A 16,110-nucleotide genomic window follows, 5' to 3' on the forward strand; every position below is an offset into this window, starting at 1 on the left:
TCACCTTACCTGAAATGTATAATGCCCATAGTCCCACATATACCTGATTAAGGATTTCTTCTTTTTCAGGGAGGTCCTCCTTTTTGCTTTTCTGTTGAATTAAAGATAAACTCAAAGCTGCAATTAATTGATTGTTTTTAACTCTAAATTCCATTTTGCCTTCTTTCAATGTTGCTTCTCCCCATAATAAAGACTTCAGAGAATTTGGCATGCATAAAAATTTATGCATTCCTATTTGTTTTCCCAATTTGTACTTTAAAGGTTTCAGAAAGAATGCCTCTCTTTTTTTTTTTTTTTTCTCTTTTTCTTGCTGGCCAGTACCTTCTACATCTGTAATGAATTCTTTTCTCTCTGATTTAACATCAAATAAGTTGCTCCTGTATCCACTAAAATTCCACTTTATTTCCTCTAGGCCCTAGTTTCAATGTAACTAGTGGATCTGCTAGGGTAGATTCCCCAGGTCCCCGTCAGTTTAGTTCCAGTTCAGTCACCGGAGCCATTCCATGTCACTGCCCCTCTCCAGGGCAGTCTCATTTCCAGCATCCAAACTCCCCATAGCACACACACCGATTCGGTCCCACAGAAGTGGAGCCCACTCCCCCACCTCCTCCTGACATCCCTCCTCCCACGCTCAAACACAGGAGCTGCTCGAGCTCCCCTCCTTTTCCCCTTGGTTTTACCTTTTTTTTTTTTCTCTCACAGCTGCTCACCCCGCTCTGCAGGGCCTTCAGATGTCTGCCTCTGCAACACCACTTCTGGTTTAATCCCTTCTTAACTCTGAATGTGAATGTGCCGCTTCTTGCCAGTGACAGAAATCTCTTCCTCCTTATCAATGTCAGATAGGACAGCTGCAGAGGGTGCTCCTCTCGGAGGTACCTGTGGTACATGATTTTCCAACCTGTCTTCCTGTTTACTGTTTTTTAACTTTAAACATCTTTTCCCAATATCATAGGCTGAGCATCTCCAGCTTAACTTACAGTTTTTCCCTGTCCTTTCTGCAAGACACCACCAGCATCTTGCAGGACCCAAACCACAGGAAGCCCCCTGCTTCCTGTGGGTGTATACCAGTAAAATTCAAAACCTTTTTTGCAAGACACCCCCTGGGTCTTGCAGGACCCAAATCACAAGAAGCCCCCTGCTTCTTGTGGGTGTATACCAAAGGGACGCTAGCAGCTGGGTATACTCCTTTACCTATGAGATTTCCTATCTCAATTTACAGAAGGTTTCCAAACCGTGCCTACGCTTACCAAACCAATTTACCAAACCAGTTTACCAAACCAAGATGCCCCCTGCACCTTACAGACTATACAAAGAAAAGAATACCTTTTAGGAGATGGTCCTTGTCTGCTCCCCCAGTGATCCGAATGAGTCGAGGGGTCCCTCCGGGAAAAATTCCCGAGGGCCCTAGGGAGCCCTGTCCTCAGCGGGTCCTGCAGCCGAGCACAGAGGGTCCCATATGGGTCGCCAAATTGATTCGGAGAAAACTCTAGGAACAAACTTGCCAACAAAGTTTTCAAGCTGACAAGCAGGTATTCTTTATTGCGGCACTGGGAGACACAGGGGAGAGCTCCTCCTGAGGTGTGTCCCGCAGTTGCAACATAACCCGTCCTTTTATAGTCCCTGGGCATACATACACATTCATGAGGCTACGTATGGATTACATAATTTTCCAGAAAGTTCCCCGCATGTGTACAGAATTGTGGTGGTGGTCTCTGAGGGTCCTTTGCTTCTTCCAACAATCTTCATCACTTCTGGGAGCCTTTGAAGCACGCACAGTAGTAGTATCTCAGCATTACAGACAGGATACCCTTGCAATACTGAACCAACCAGAAGAGACCAGGGCCCTTAGTGTGGCCCCTTCCTTGGGAAGTGCCTGGCAGGATCAGAGGCACTGGATTTTGTGAAGATCCATACTGGGTGTATAAATCTGGAGTATTCTGAATACTTCCACAGGGTGCAATTCTTGAGGAACAAATTGCTCCACCATGGGTGTCCCACTGTGTCACAGATCCTGCCAGCATACCTGTTTTTCACACCCCCTTGCCACCAGAACTTCGCCATGCAAACCCAGTTGAAGCTTGGCTTCTGTCTTTCCCTCCAGTGCTGCTCCTTCCCTTTTGTTTGGTGTAGAAAGATGTCAATTTAGAGTTTTTTAAAGAAAGTAAAATTGAAGTAAGGGTAATGAATGTTTGAATGAGGAGTCTTACTTTTCCCTTAAAGTCAACAGTCCTTTTGTCATATTTACAGTTTGTGTGTTGCTGAGCATTTGTATTTGGTTTTAATAGGTTGTGTACTGGATTTGGGAAGATATTTTTTGTCTGAAATATGATTTGGTGACTTGTCATTTTGTTTAGGTGTATGTTTTCCTACTGTGACCTGTTTGCCATCTGAGAAAGGGGTTATAGCCTGAATTGAAGCCTGACGAGGTTTAAAATACAACAGCATGTGTTATATCAATTGCATCTGCTTCTGCTTTTTTACTGAAAATGAGCAAATTGGGGAGGAAAGAAAAACCTTCTTATAGAGAGTCTTTGTCCCCTTTGGGTGGTTCACCTTGCTTTCCTCCGCTGTGAGTTGTTTGGGTTGTCTGAACCTATGAAGCTTTAAAAATTCTGTGTATTGGAATAAATTAATTTGAGAGAGGTGGCACATCTAAAATTCTGATAACTTTATTTGAAACAAAGTTTTAACTGAGAACTTTCATTAGTGTCACAGGTCTGTTCTGTGAGAATAAACAGAAGCCTTAAATTCTGAGGATACCCATTGTTACATTTTTGTTTTAGGTGGTATCATGGAAAACTTGTCAGAGCAATTGCAGAAGAGCGTCTTAGGCAAGCGGGAAAACCTGGAAGTTACCTTATTCGAGAGAGTGATCGGAGACCGGGTTCATTTGTTCTTTCATTCCTTAGTAAAACAAATGTCAATCATTTTAGGTGAGAATTAAATGTTTTATTTTAAAGCACTCTAACCTGTTTATTTGCCGTTTTAGAACTTAGTGCAGTATAGAAAACAGTTGTTTTATAAATGGAATTTTTTCTCTGTTTTATCCATGTATGTTATAACTCTTTACTAGGGTTTAATTGTTTTAAACCATGCTACTTAAAAATTTCTTTACAGGCTAAAGAATGAAAATGTGAGGAAACCAACAAAATCAGAATAGAGAAGCTTGTTTAATGCTGTTGTGACTAAATTTACAATAACATGCAGGCTTCTTTCTTAGTAATCTGAGGAGATTGTTTTGAGTCTGTTCCTCAGTTATTGCAGCTCACAGGACATACTTGAATGTCAGTCATATCAAATCTGGGTGCTTCCTTTATAAGAAAGAAATAAGGAAAAACAAAGAAGTTATGTTTTAATAATATGAGGATTTGCTGGAATCAGTTTTCCGTATGTTACAATTCATTCTAAATACAAATAGGCTTTTATACAAAATTGTAACTTAGATTATTTTACCATTGTGAAGTTGTATACATTAATTTATTCTCATTTAGTGTAAACGGGAGATGTTCTGGGAAGCGCTTGAATGTTAGTCAGCAAGTAGTATGCTGCAGTGTAATGTTCATCTTCACAATATAGGATCTCAAATGAATCTTCAGCAATAAAAAAAAAAAATTGCTATCTAGATAACAAGAAATAAACTGAAAGTAAATTTACTTGCAAAGCAAACAGAAATAGCATGCTCATATTTACATCATGTCTGAACAAACAATTCATGCTTCTTGGCTATAATGATTCTTGTTTGGGAACTGGTTACCATGTAACAGTAGGAGAAAATTAAATTATGTTAATACTTGCTTTTCAAGTGCTGTTTTTAAGAGTCTTATTTTTCTAATAACTTCTTGTTATTGTACCTAATCAGGTGTTGAATGTTGGTTCATGTCCAAGATAAATATGTTTCTGGCATCTCAGAAAATGGGAAACCGTTAAAGACTAAGAAAGGGTTCCTTATCTTTTCAAATTTTCAAGAATCTTTCCTTCTTGGATCCATTAAATATGTGAAGGGAGAACTATTCAAAGGAAACTAATTTGTTTGCTGATACTGGTCTTCATAGAACAGACATGATTTTGGCTTCATTTGCTGACTGTGGACTGTTTTTGTTATTAGAAGGGCAAATGCTACACTCAAACATTTTTCAGCCTCAAGAATGGCAGTCTTGAAGTTATTTCAGCCAAATGCAAGGATATGTCCACTGGGTTTCACAGACTAGAATTGTCACTTTTACCAAAGCTTGTTCCTTGCATTCCAAAAAGGGGTGAAATTTCCATTGGTCAACAATCTTGCTGATATTTTTTTGCCTAAAAGTGATATATTTTTTATTAACTTTTCAGCACATATTTCTGTTTAACTAAAATACCAATATTTTAGGTGGAAATTCTTCAGATCCCTGTTCCCCATGTTGGATATGGGTATACACTGGTTCAGTATATGTTTACAGATAGTGTAGGAGTCCATTAAAACAAAATTCTTTTTGGCTGTTATAGTATGTTTTTTGCTGAGCTGCTGAGTGATATAAATATTGGGAAGGAAAATCTTTATCTTTTCATCTTGTTCTTCAGAATTTTCTGTGATTGAACAAGTCTTTGTGCTTCCTAGTGCCATCTGTTCTGAAGGTTTCATTTGAGCTTGATTTAATAATAAATTGTGAAATTTCATTTATAAACCTATCTTCTAAATAATTTACCATGAATTTTATTAGTAATCTGGTAGAAAATATGCCAAGAGATCTAGGCTAGATCTTTAAAGTTATATTATTTTCTGACTTCCCTTGCAGTGCTATGTGCTTAAAAACTTCAGATTTTATCTCTGAAGATCTATCTTAGTATGTGTTTTACACTTCTGTATGGGAGAAATATAGTTTAAACAACTAAGAAGGGAGATTTTTAAAGCAGGAATGTGTCAGAATACTGACCTGTTAAAGAAAAATAGAACAAAAGTCCAAGAATTACAGAATCATTGAATAGTTAGGGTTGGAAAGGACCTTAAGACTATCTAGTTCCAACCCCCTGCCATGGGCAGGGACACAACACACTAGACCATGTTGCCTAAGGCTGCCCAACCTGGCCTTGAACACTGCCAGGGATGGAGCATTCACAGCTTCTTTGGCCAGCTGGTAACTCAGAACCACACAACCGCTCACTCACTCCCCCCTTCTACCTCCCCCCCCCCCTCGGAGGGATTGAGAGGAGAACTGAAAGAATATAAATCCAGTGGGTTGAAAGAAGAACGGTACCATACAGAACTACTACTAACAACAATAATAATAATGATAAGGGAAATAGCAAGGGGAGATAATATAAAACTAAAAGGGGAAAAGGAAATGAAAGCAATAAACATAAGTAATGCACAATACAATTGCTTGCCACCCGCCAACCGAAACCCAGCCAGACCCAAACAGATATCTGGGCCTTCCGGGTGACTCCCCCCAGTTTATATACTAGGAATAATGTGCTGTGGTATGGAATACCCCTTTGGCTAGTTTGGGTCAGGTGTCCTGTCTGCTTCCTCCCAGCTTCCTGTGCCTCTCCTCCTTGGCAGAGCATGAGACTGAGAAAGTCCTTGATCAGAGTAAGCATTACTTAGCAACAAATAAAATCATCTGTGTGATGTCAACATTATTCTCAGACTGAAGTCAAAATCACAGCACTGCACCAGCTAGTAGGAAGGAGAAAAATAACTGTTACAGCTGAAACCAGGACAGTGCTGTCCCTGCCCATGGCAGGGGGGTTGGAACTAGATGATACTATGGTCCTTTCCAACCTTAACTGTTCTATGAATCTTCTCTGCCCAACCTGTAGCTGTTTCTGGGATGGTCCCAACCGAGGTGTGGAACCTTGCACTTGGCTTGGTTGAACTTCATGAGATTGGTATTGGCCCACTTCTTAAGCATGTCATAGTCCCTCTGGATGGCATCCCTTCCCTCCGGCATATCAACTGAACCACACAGTTTGGTGTCATTGGCAAACTTGCTGAGGGCACAATCAATCCCACTGTCCATGTCAGCGACAAAGATGTTGAACAAGACCGGTCCCAACACCGATCCCTGAGGGACACTACTCGTTACTGGTCTCCAATTGGACACTGAGCCGTTGACTACAACTCTTTGCGTACCACCATCCAGCCAGTTCTTTATCCACTGAGTGGTCCATCTATAAAATTAATGTCTCTTCAGTTTAGAGACAAGGATGTTGTATGGGACAGCTTTGAAAGCTTTGTACAAGTCCAGGTAGATGACGTCACCTGCTCTACCGCTGTCCATCAGTTCTATAGCCCCATCATAGAAGGCCACCAAATTGGTGAGGAAGGATTTCCCTTTAGTGAAGCCATGTTGGCTGTCACCAAGCACCTTGTTGTTTTTCATGTGCCTTAGCATGCTTTCCAGGAGAATCTGCTCTAAGATTTTGCCAGGCACAGAGGTAAGACTGAGTGGTCTGTAGTTCCCTTGGTCTTCTCTTTTTTTCCTTCTTGAAAATGAGGGTTATATTTCCCTTTTTCCAGTCATTGGGAACTTCACCTGAATGGCATAATTTTTCAAATATGATGGACAATGTCAACTTCATTTGCCATCTCCTTCAGGACCCGCGGATGGATTTCATCAGGTCCCATGTACTTGTGCTCATTCAATTTCTGAAGATGGTATCAAACCTGATCCTAAGAAAACAACTACAGATATAAAATATGCTCTTTTTATTTTTATTTGTTCAGAAGCTTTGCAAAGAAGTAAAATGCTAAGTAAATATTTAGTCAGACATGTTTAACCTTTTGTCCTGTAATTTGTTTTGAAATAACTTTAAGATAATTTTTATTCATTTTCCAGATGTACCATGATTTTAGATATTGTTTTTCTTTAATTGAAATTTGATTTGTTTACTAATAGTTTTTATCAATTTCTTGATTTTTATTGTATATTTTTATCTTCACTGATCAGTGATGTTATATATTCTTCAACTTCACTTTTTGAAGTTATGTCATAAGACTTCCTTCTTTGGCAGAAGTGCTCACCAAGCAAATTTCAATTGATTATCAGCTGTCCTGGCTAACCGGGGAGATCCCAGTTGACCGGAGGTTAGCAAATATTACGCACATATACAAGAAGGGCCAGGTGTATCTGGAAAACTACAGGCCTGTCACTCTGATCTCTGTGCTGGGGAAGGTTATGGAGCAGTTCATCTTGAGTGCCATCACACAGCAGGTACAGGATAACCAGGTGATGAGGCCCAGTCAGCATGGGTTTATGAAAGGCAGGTCTTGCTTAATTAACCTGATATCCTTGTATGACAAGGTGACCTGCTCAGTGGATGAGGGAGAGGCTGTGGATGATGACTACCTGGACTTTAGTAAAGCCTTTGACACCATTTCCCACAGCATTCTCTTGAAGAAACTGGCTGCTTATGCCTTGGGTAAGTGTGCTCTTTGCTGGTTAAAAAACTGTCTGTATGGCTGAGTCCAAAGACTTGTGGTGAATGGAGTTAAATCCAGTTGGCAGCCAGTCACAAATGGTGTTCCCCAGGGGTCAGTATTTGGGCCAGTTCTGGTTAATATCTTTGTCAATGATCTAGTCAAGGAGATTGCACTCTCAGTAAGTTTGCAGGTGACACCAAGATGGGCAGGAGTCTTGATTTGCTGGAGGGAAGGAAGGCTCTGCAGAGGGATCTGGATAGGCTGGATTGATGGGCTGTGGCCAGTGGTATGAAGTTCAGCAAGGCTAAGAGCTGGGTCCTGCACTTGGGCCAAAACAACCTTGTGCAATGCTACAGTTTTGGGGAAGGACTTGATGTGGAACTGTTGGAGGAAGTCCAGAGGAGCGCCACAAAGATTATCAGAGGGTTGGAGCACCTCTCCTATGCAGACAGGCTGAGAGTTGGGCTTGTTCAGCCTAGAGACAAGAAGGGTCTGGGGAGACATTATAGTAGCCTTCCAATACCTAAAGCGTGCCTACAAGAAATCTGGAGAGGGAGTTTTTACAAGGGCATGTGGTGATAGTACAAGGGGGAATGGCTTTAAGCTGAAAGAGGGTAGATGTAGGTTAGATACTAGGAGAAAATTCTTCACTGTGAGGGTGGTGTGACATTGGAACAGGTTGCCCAGAGAAGCTGTAGGTGGCCTATCCCTGGAAGTGTTCAAGTCCAGGTTGGATGGGGCTTTGAGCAACCTGGTGTAGTAGAAGGTGTCCCTGACTATGCCAAGGGGGTTGGAACTAGATGATCTTTAAGGTCTTTATCAACTGAAATCATTCTACGATTCTATGAAGAGTGGCTGGAAAGCTGCCTGGCAGAAAAGGACCTGGGGGTGTTGGTTAACAGCTGGCTGAATGTAAGCCAACAGTGTGTCCAGGTAGCTAAGAAGGCCAATAGCATCCTGGTTTGTATCAGAAATAGTGTGGCCAGCAGGGCTAGGGAAGTGATTTGTACTTGGCATGGGTGAGACTGCACCTCAAATACCGTGTTCAGTTTTGAGCCACTCACTACAAGAAAGACATTGAGGTGCTGGAACATGTCCAAAAAAGAGCAATGAATCTGGTGGAGGGTCTGGAGAACAAGTCTTACGAGGAGTGACTGAGGGATCTGGGGTTGTTTAGCCTGGAGGAAAGGCATCTGAGGAGAGACCTTGCTCTCTACAACTGCCTGAAAGGATTTGTAGCAAGGTGGATGTCTGTCTCTTTTCCCAAGTAGCAAGCGATAGGACAAGAGGAAAAGGCCTCAAGTTGCACGAGGGGAGGTTTTGATTGGATATTAGGAAAAATGTCTTTGCTAAAAGGGTTGTTAATCATTAGAACAGACTGCCCATGGAAATGGTTGAGTCACCATCCTTAGAGGTATTTAAAAGACATGGCAATTTATGTACATGGTGTAAATTATTTTTTTCCAATTTACTACATAATTTATTGGAAACTGGTTTTAGCATTCTGCAGGTTTCATAAAACAGTCGATTTTGTAATTTTTACCAAAAAAATTATAGTCTTTAAATATATCAAATGTCTTGTTCACTTTTTTTAATGTATGACTAAAGGAAAAGTTCAGTCCCACTGTGAGTGTTTTCTCACTTCTCCAAGTTGCTTTTCCAGATAGGTCTTCACATTTTTAAAGCAGTGTTATTACTCAGGACTGCTATCCAACTTCGGCATTGCTGGAAAAATTCAGGTCATTTTGATGCCCTCAATTTACATAAATGATTGTTTCTTTGGACTGTCTGGTTAAAAATATTAATTCAACCTTTGTACTTTTTTCCTTTTACAAATGATTCTTGTGTAATACAGATGTTTTAAAAAATGTGTAGAGGTTTAAGCCCAGCTAGCAACTCAAAACCACATAGCCACTTGCTCACTCTCCCCTTTTCTCTTCCCGCTCCTCCCAAAGTGATGGGAAGATAATCCAATGAATATAACTCCCACAGGTTGAGATAAGAACAGTCAGGAAAATAAGGTATAATACAAAACTACTACTACTACCACCACCAATAATAATAATGATAAGGGGAATAACAAAGGGAAAGAATACAATTGCTCACCACCCACCGACCGATACACAGCCCAACTCGAGCAGCGATCTGCACCTTCTGAGTAAAAAAACCCAGTTTATGTGCTGGGCATGACATGTTGTGGTATGGAATACCTCTTTGGCTAGTTTGGGTCAGGTGTCCTGTCTCTGCTTCCTCCCAGCTTCCCCTCCTCCCTGGCAGAGCACTCAGAAAGTCCTTGGTCAGAGAGAACATTACTTAGCAACAACTAAAAACATTGGTGTTATCAGCGTTATTCCCAGCCTGAAAGTCAAAACCACAGCACTGCATCAGCTACTAAGGAGAAAAATGACTGCTACTGCTGAACACAAGACAGTATCGACCCCTTATTCCATACTATTCACGTCATATTCAGATCCCACATTTTTCAATATGCCATCACTTTTGTCTCATATATATATATACATGCACCTACACACCCCCCACACACACACCAGGAGAGATGTTAGTCCATGGTCCAGTAGTCCGTGTACCAATCCCTATAAAGTTGCTGAGTTCATCCAGTCCAGAATGTCAGGTTCCACCCGTTTTAACTGTTTCAGGGCAGAAGCAATCGTGTGTAGTGTTGGATTGTTGCTTGCTGTCTGGTCACTGCTGAACTTGTCTGGTCACTGCTGAGCTCATCTGGTCTCATTCTCTGTTGGGTGATGGTCATAGGGAAGTTGGAGTCAGTCTATGGTGACGTGAAGATATCTGGCTGATGGGCTATAAAAGTGCTACATAGCAGGCAGCAGCATACAATTGAGTTCATTAGCTGTTTCCCTTAAAATCAAATCCCCTGTAGGTACACATCAGACTTCCCAGTCTTCCCACATTACTCACCAGTTATATCCAGGTCCTTGAGCAAAAGCAATCCCATGACTGGTTTTGCCTTTACTTGAAGAAGGAATAACCCAGACTGCCTTCCCCAGCAAATTCTTTATGTGCACCACAGGAACTTTATCCCCTTCTACAATATTTAAAAGTTCTGACTGGGCTGCGCCGGGCCAGCCCTGTTGGCAGATCTTCTGGTGTTGACGAACCTGGTGGCTTTTGCTAAATGTGTTTTCCAGTGTTTGAAATTCTTCCCACCCATTGCTCTCAGTGTAATTTTAAACAGCCCATTGTAACATTCGATTTTCCCAGAGGCTGGTACATGATAGGGGATGTGATATACCCACTCAGTGTCATGCTCTTTGGCCCAAGTGTCTATAAGGTTGTTCCAGAAATGAGTCCCACTGTCCGACTCAGTTCTCTCTGGGGTGCCATGTCATCACAAGACTTGTTTCTCAAGGCCAAGGATAGTGTTTTGGGCAGTGGCGTGTGTCACAGTGCTTCCACCATAGTAAGCACATGGCGCTTGCCCTGGTAGGTCGGTGGGAGTCAATCTGCTAGGCCTCCCCATATTTGTACTTCAGCCATCGTCCTCTATACCAGAGAGGCTTTAACTGCTTGTCTTGTGTAATTGCAGCACATTTCACATTCATGGAGAACCTGGGCAATAATGTTTATTCTTAAGTCCACCCCTCTGTCACAAGCCCATCTATATGTTGCATCTCTGCCCTGATGGCCTGAGGTGTCATGGGCCCACCGGATTAAAAATAATTCACCCTTACATTGCCAATCTAAATCCATCTGAGCCACTTCAATCCTAGCAGCTTTATCACCTTGTTGGTTGTTCTGGTGTTCTTCAGTGGCCTGACTCATGAGTACATGAGCCTTTAGGTGGCGTACCCTCACCACCAGGTTCTGCACCCAGGCAGCGATATCTTGCCACAGTGCAGCAGCCCAGATGGGTTTACCTCTGTGTTGCAGTTGCTCTGCTTCCACTGCTGCAACCACCGCCATGGGGCATTTGCCACCATCAATGAGTCAGTATGGAGATAAAGTACTGGCCGCTTTTCTCGTTCAGAGATGTCCAAGGCCAGCTGGATGGCTTTCATCCCTCCAAACTGACTTGATTCACATTCTCCTTCAGCAGGTTCTGCAGCTTGTTGCAGAGAATTCCATACAGCTGCCTTCCATATCTGATGATTCCAAAGCACTATAGGGACCCAGTGGACTAGATACTTACCCATACTGCCACACACACCCTGCCACTCATGACTGTCCAGCCTCAGGGAAAATCTGTTGGTGGTCCTCCTACATCACTGTTTAACCTTAGCAAGACCCGAGCTGGAGGACCCTGATTAGCTTCCGTGATCGTACGAGATTGGGCATTCTCAGGGTGGTCATGCCATAGGCAAAACAGAGACAAACTGGTTCTCAGCAGAAGTAGGAGATTGATTTCAAGGGCACTGATAGGATATTCAATATCTTTAATGTTTCCAGAATCTTCTCCCACTGTAAATAGCCTGGTAGGGGAGCAGAGGGTGTGAGCGAATATCTCGTCCATAGACTGACCCTCCGAAAAAAGGGAAAAGAAAGATATGTAATTGTTAAGAAATTCCATTATATGTCTCCCAAAGTATAGAGGTGATGACCATGCTGAGAATGCATACCAGCCAAGTTTCATGATCAATGAGTCTAGAATCATAGAATCATAGAATAGTTAAGGTTGGAAAGGACCTTAAGATTATCTAGTTCCAACCCCCCTGCCATGGGCAGGGACACCTTACATTAACCGTGTCGCCCAAGGCTCTGTCCAACCTGGCCTTGAACACTGCCAGGGATGGAGCATTCACAAGTTCCCTGGGCAACCTATTCCAGTGCTTCACCACCCTTACAGTAAAGAACTTCTTCCTTATCTCCAATCTAAATTTCCTCTGTTTAAGTTTTAACCCATTACCCCTTGTCCTATCACTACAGTCCCTAATGGTGAGTTCCTCTCCAGTATCCTTCTAGGCCGCCTTCAGATTCTGGAAGGCTGCTATGAGGTCTCCATGCAGCCTTCTCTTCTCCAGGCTGAACAGCCCCAACTTTCTCAGCCTATCTTCACACTGGAGGTGCTCCAGTCCCTTGATCATCGTGGTGGCCCTCCTCTGGACTTGTTCCAACAGTTCCATGTCCTTTTGATGTTGAGGACACCAGAACTGCACACAATATTCTAAGTGAGGTCTCACAAGAGCAGAGTAGAGGGGCAGGATCACCTCATTCAATCTGCTGGTCATGCTCCTTTTGATGAAGCCCAGGATATGGTTGGCTTTCTGGGCTGCGAGCGCACGCTGCGCGCTCATCTTCATTTTCTTATTGACCAACACCCCCAAGTCCTTCTGTGCAGGGCTGCTCTGAATCTCATCTCTAAAGTCTACTGTATTACAAGTCATTACCATGAAGTACAGTGAAACAGTAACCTTAGCCCAGGTCCCCCAGCCGATAAACACTGAAAGAGCAAATACCTGCTCTAAGTAAGGTATGACATGCTGAAACTCTGAGACCAAGCACAACAACTCTGAGAGCACATAAATCAGCATTTTGAAAAGTGACTATTAATTTAAAACAATTAATGCCTATCACAAATATGATTAGGCACACTCCAGTCAGATCTGTCGTTATCTCAACCCTTCATGCTCCGCATTGGGCACCAGAAAGAACTGTCATGGTTTAAGCCCAGTTGGTAGCTCACAACCATGCAGCTGTTCGCTCACTCCCCCCCTCCTTCCTTCTCCCGCTCCCGGAGGGTTGGGGGAATCAAAATAATGTAAATCCCATGGGTTGAGATAAGAACAGGCTGGTAACTAAGGTATCATAAAAATGACTGCTACTTCTGAACCCAGGAGAAAATGTTAACTCTCTTAATCAATTTTTTCTAGCTATTTTCAGAACTTGTGTTGCATAGAAATATGAACAGACATGGTAGTTACATTTTTGTTTGTATGAGAAAGTGCATTCACAAATCTGAGGACTAAAATATGCACCACCACCCTGCAAAAAAGCCCAACCCCAAAACAAACTTACAACACCCTCCCCAACTACATAAGTTATTAAGATGAGCAGTTTTCTAAGAATTTCATTTTGTGTTGAACTATTGAAATGCTTTTTTTTTTTTTAAGCATTTTTTCCTATTTATTAACAGGCTTTAAAATTGAGTACATTATTATTACAAAGTTCTTATTTTTAGCATGGATACCAGACGAATTGTAGAAAAGTAATTTTTGAAGGTATTTCAGTGTTCTGTGCTGCATAATTAAATGCAGTTATTTATTATCAAAATGTATTGATACTTTGCCAAGTTTATACAGGCCTAGCATATAAGCTGTGTGCTGCATGATAGAAATATTAATGTAGTATGTAATTTGTCCAGGATGCTGGTAATTACATTTTTGTGTTTAATTTCATCTAGTTCTAGCAAATCTGCTTACTTTTTTCTAAGCTACATCTCTTTGCAGTCTTCAAATATTTATTCATTAGTTAAGGGGAGAGGGTGCGTGTATACGAGTGAGTTTGTAATATTGTATTTTGTTGAACATAGCCTGCTTTAAAAACTCAACATTATCCTTTATATAAAAAAAAATCACAAACCCAACAAAATAACACACAAATGTTTTGTTGCAAAAGATTTTCTTCTGTTAAGCTTCCTTTTCTTTATTAATAGGATTATTGCCATGTGTGGAGACTATTACATTGGTGGACGTCGCTTTGCATCACTCTCAGACTTAATTGGTTATTACAGACATGTGTCTTGTTTGCTAAAGGGGGAAAAACTATTCTTTCCAGTAGCACCTCCAGAGGCAAGTAGTAAATTTTTTAAATGTAATTTACATAAATATTAACATCATTAATCTTGCATTTGATTTTCATAGTTTTCTATGAAAAAAGCATTGTAGACTTCCACTAATTCTAGAGCTGTCTCAATGTATGGTTAAATATAAAGAATATATAAGCATGTTGTTGCTGATAGAAAGTAATATTAAAAAAAATGTTTTTTTTTAAAATGAAAATCTCTAATGAGAAAGCTATATACCAGGTACTGCAGTTTTCTCCAAATACAGTAATAACATTGTATGTAAACTGAGATAAACCAGAAAATGTGTGGTTCTTGGCTAGTAAAGATCAGCACTGTAATGTAGTTAGCCCTATGGTTTTATACTGACTTAATAAAATATTTCAAAATAATATTACTATTTTGTAGCAAAGATTTCAAAATATGCCTCCTGGAAATAACCAAAGCTACTGAAACCTGGGTTTCTTTCAATTGACCATCCTTAAGACAGTATCAATAATTAAAACAAACTAACAAAAAATCCCAACAAAAACCGCCCAAAAACCCCAAAAAAGGCCCCCATAAAAATGTTTCTGAATGCTAAACTTTCAAAAATTTCCACTAAATAGAAGAAAGTTCTAAAGTACTCTTTCATAGGAATGACATTATTGGCAATTTGATTTTTGTAGAAAATGTGATAGAGACTGTCAAAAGGCTAGAAACAAAATGAGAGCTTTTGTAGGTAACTTCAGGAAATAAGCATTTCCAGCTCTTACTTTTTTCAACAATTTGAAAACTTAAAAATAGCAAAGGGATACAATGACTATTACCAGTCTTTTGCCTCAGAATAGCATAATGCTGGGGGGAGGAAGTCTGAACTAGAGTGAATGTAAAATTAATATCTATGCACTCTTCTCTAAAATTGTAGCCTGTGGAGGATAGAAGAAGAGTTCGAGCAATTCTACCTTACACCAAAGTGCCAGAAACTGATGAAATAAGGTATGTTTTAATAAGAGGTAGAAGCAGTTGTGAAATTCTTGGAGTATTTATAAATTATTTTAGTATATGTTCACTATGCTTGCATTTCCCCTCCAATTTTTGTTTTGGGTATACTGTTTGTATTAATTGTAAGAAGAGGTATGTTTAATGGACAGAACTATGAAACTTAGTCTAGAAGTAGAACATTACTAATTTCAAAGGTTTTCCCACTTTGAGAAAAATGTAAGTTTATGCATTAAAGAATTCTGTATGAAAATGTCTCGTGAGGGTTTGAAATACATTGGCTCTGGATTTGCCTGCAGGAGTAGCTTGTAACAAATAAACAGTTCAAGCAAAACCTATCTTGACAACTAGAAAGTGAATGTGAAAATTTACTCTGATAAAATGAAGAATAGTATTTTTAGTGTCTTAGAATCACAGAATTGTAGAACAGTTAGGGTTGGAAGGGACCTTGAAGATCATCTAGTTCCAACCCCCCTGCCATGGGCAGAGACACCTCACACTAAACCATGTTCTCTAAGGCTCTGTCCAACCTGGCCTTGAACAAAGCCACGGATGGAGCATTCATATCTTTCTTGGGCAACCCAATCCAGTGCCTCACCACCCTCACAGTAAAAAAATTCTTCCTTATCTAAATCTAAACTTCCCCTATTTAAGTTTGAACCCATTGCCCTTTGGCCCAATTTTCTCAGCCTGTTTTCATATGGGAGGTGCTCAAGTCCCCTGATCATCCTCGTGGCACTCCTCTGGACTTGTTCTAACTGTTCCATGTCTTTTTTATGTTGAGGACACCAGAACTGTACGCAGTACTCCAAGTGAGGTCTCACAAGAGCAGAGTAGAGGGGCAGGATCACCTCCTTCGACCTGCTGGTCACACTCCTTTTGATGCAACCCAGGATACAGTTGGCTTTCCAGGTTGTGAGCGCACACTGCCAGCTCATGTTCATTTTCTCATCAACCAACACCCCCAAGTCCT

General features: G+C 41.0%; 1 protein-coding gene across 1 annotated transcript in view; it reads left to right on the forward strand.

Annotated features, from left to right (window-relative positions):
- LOC133207236 (ras GTPase-activating protein 1-like) overlaps positions 1–16,110 on the forward strand; it is an 88,019-nt gene that overhangs the window by 24,982 nt on the left and 46,927 nt on the right. The window contains exons 2-4 of the mRNA XM_061343961.1: positions 2,784–2,933; positions 14,028–14,163; positions 15,064–15,134. Of these exons, the coding sequence (XP_061199945.1) occupies positions 2,784–2,933; positions 14,028–14,163; positions 15,064–15,134 (357 nt within the window). The remainder of the gene's footprint in view (positions 1–2,783; positions 2,934–14,027; positions 14,164–15,063; positions 15,135–16,110) is intronic.

Source organism: Neopsephotus bourkii, unplaced genomic scaffold, assembly GCF_033783945.1.
Source record: "Neopsephotus bourkii isolate Nb327-2 ecotype Australia unplaced genomic scaffold, CSIRO-AGI_Nbou_v1 NB_1844, whole genome shotgun sequence".
Classification (NCBI taxonomy): domain Eukaryota; kingdom Metazoa; phylum Chordata; class Aves; order Psittaciformes; family Psittacidae; genus Neopsephotus; species Neopsephotus bourkii.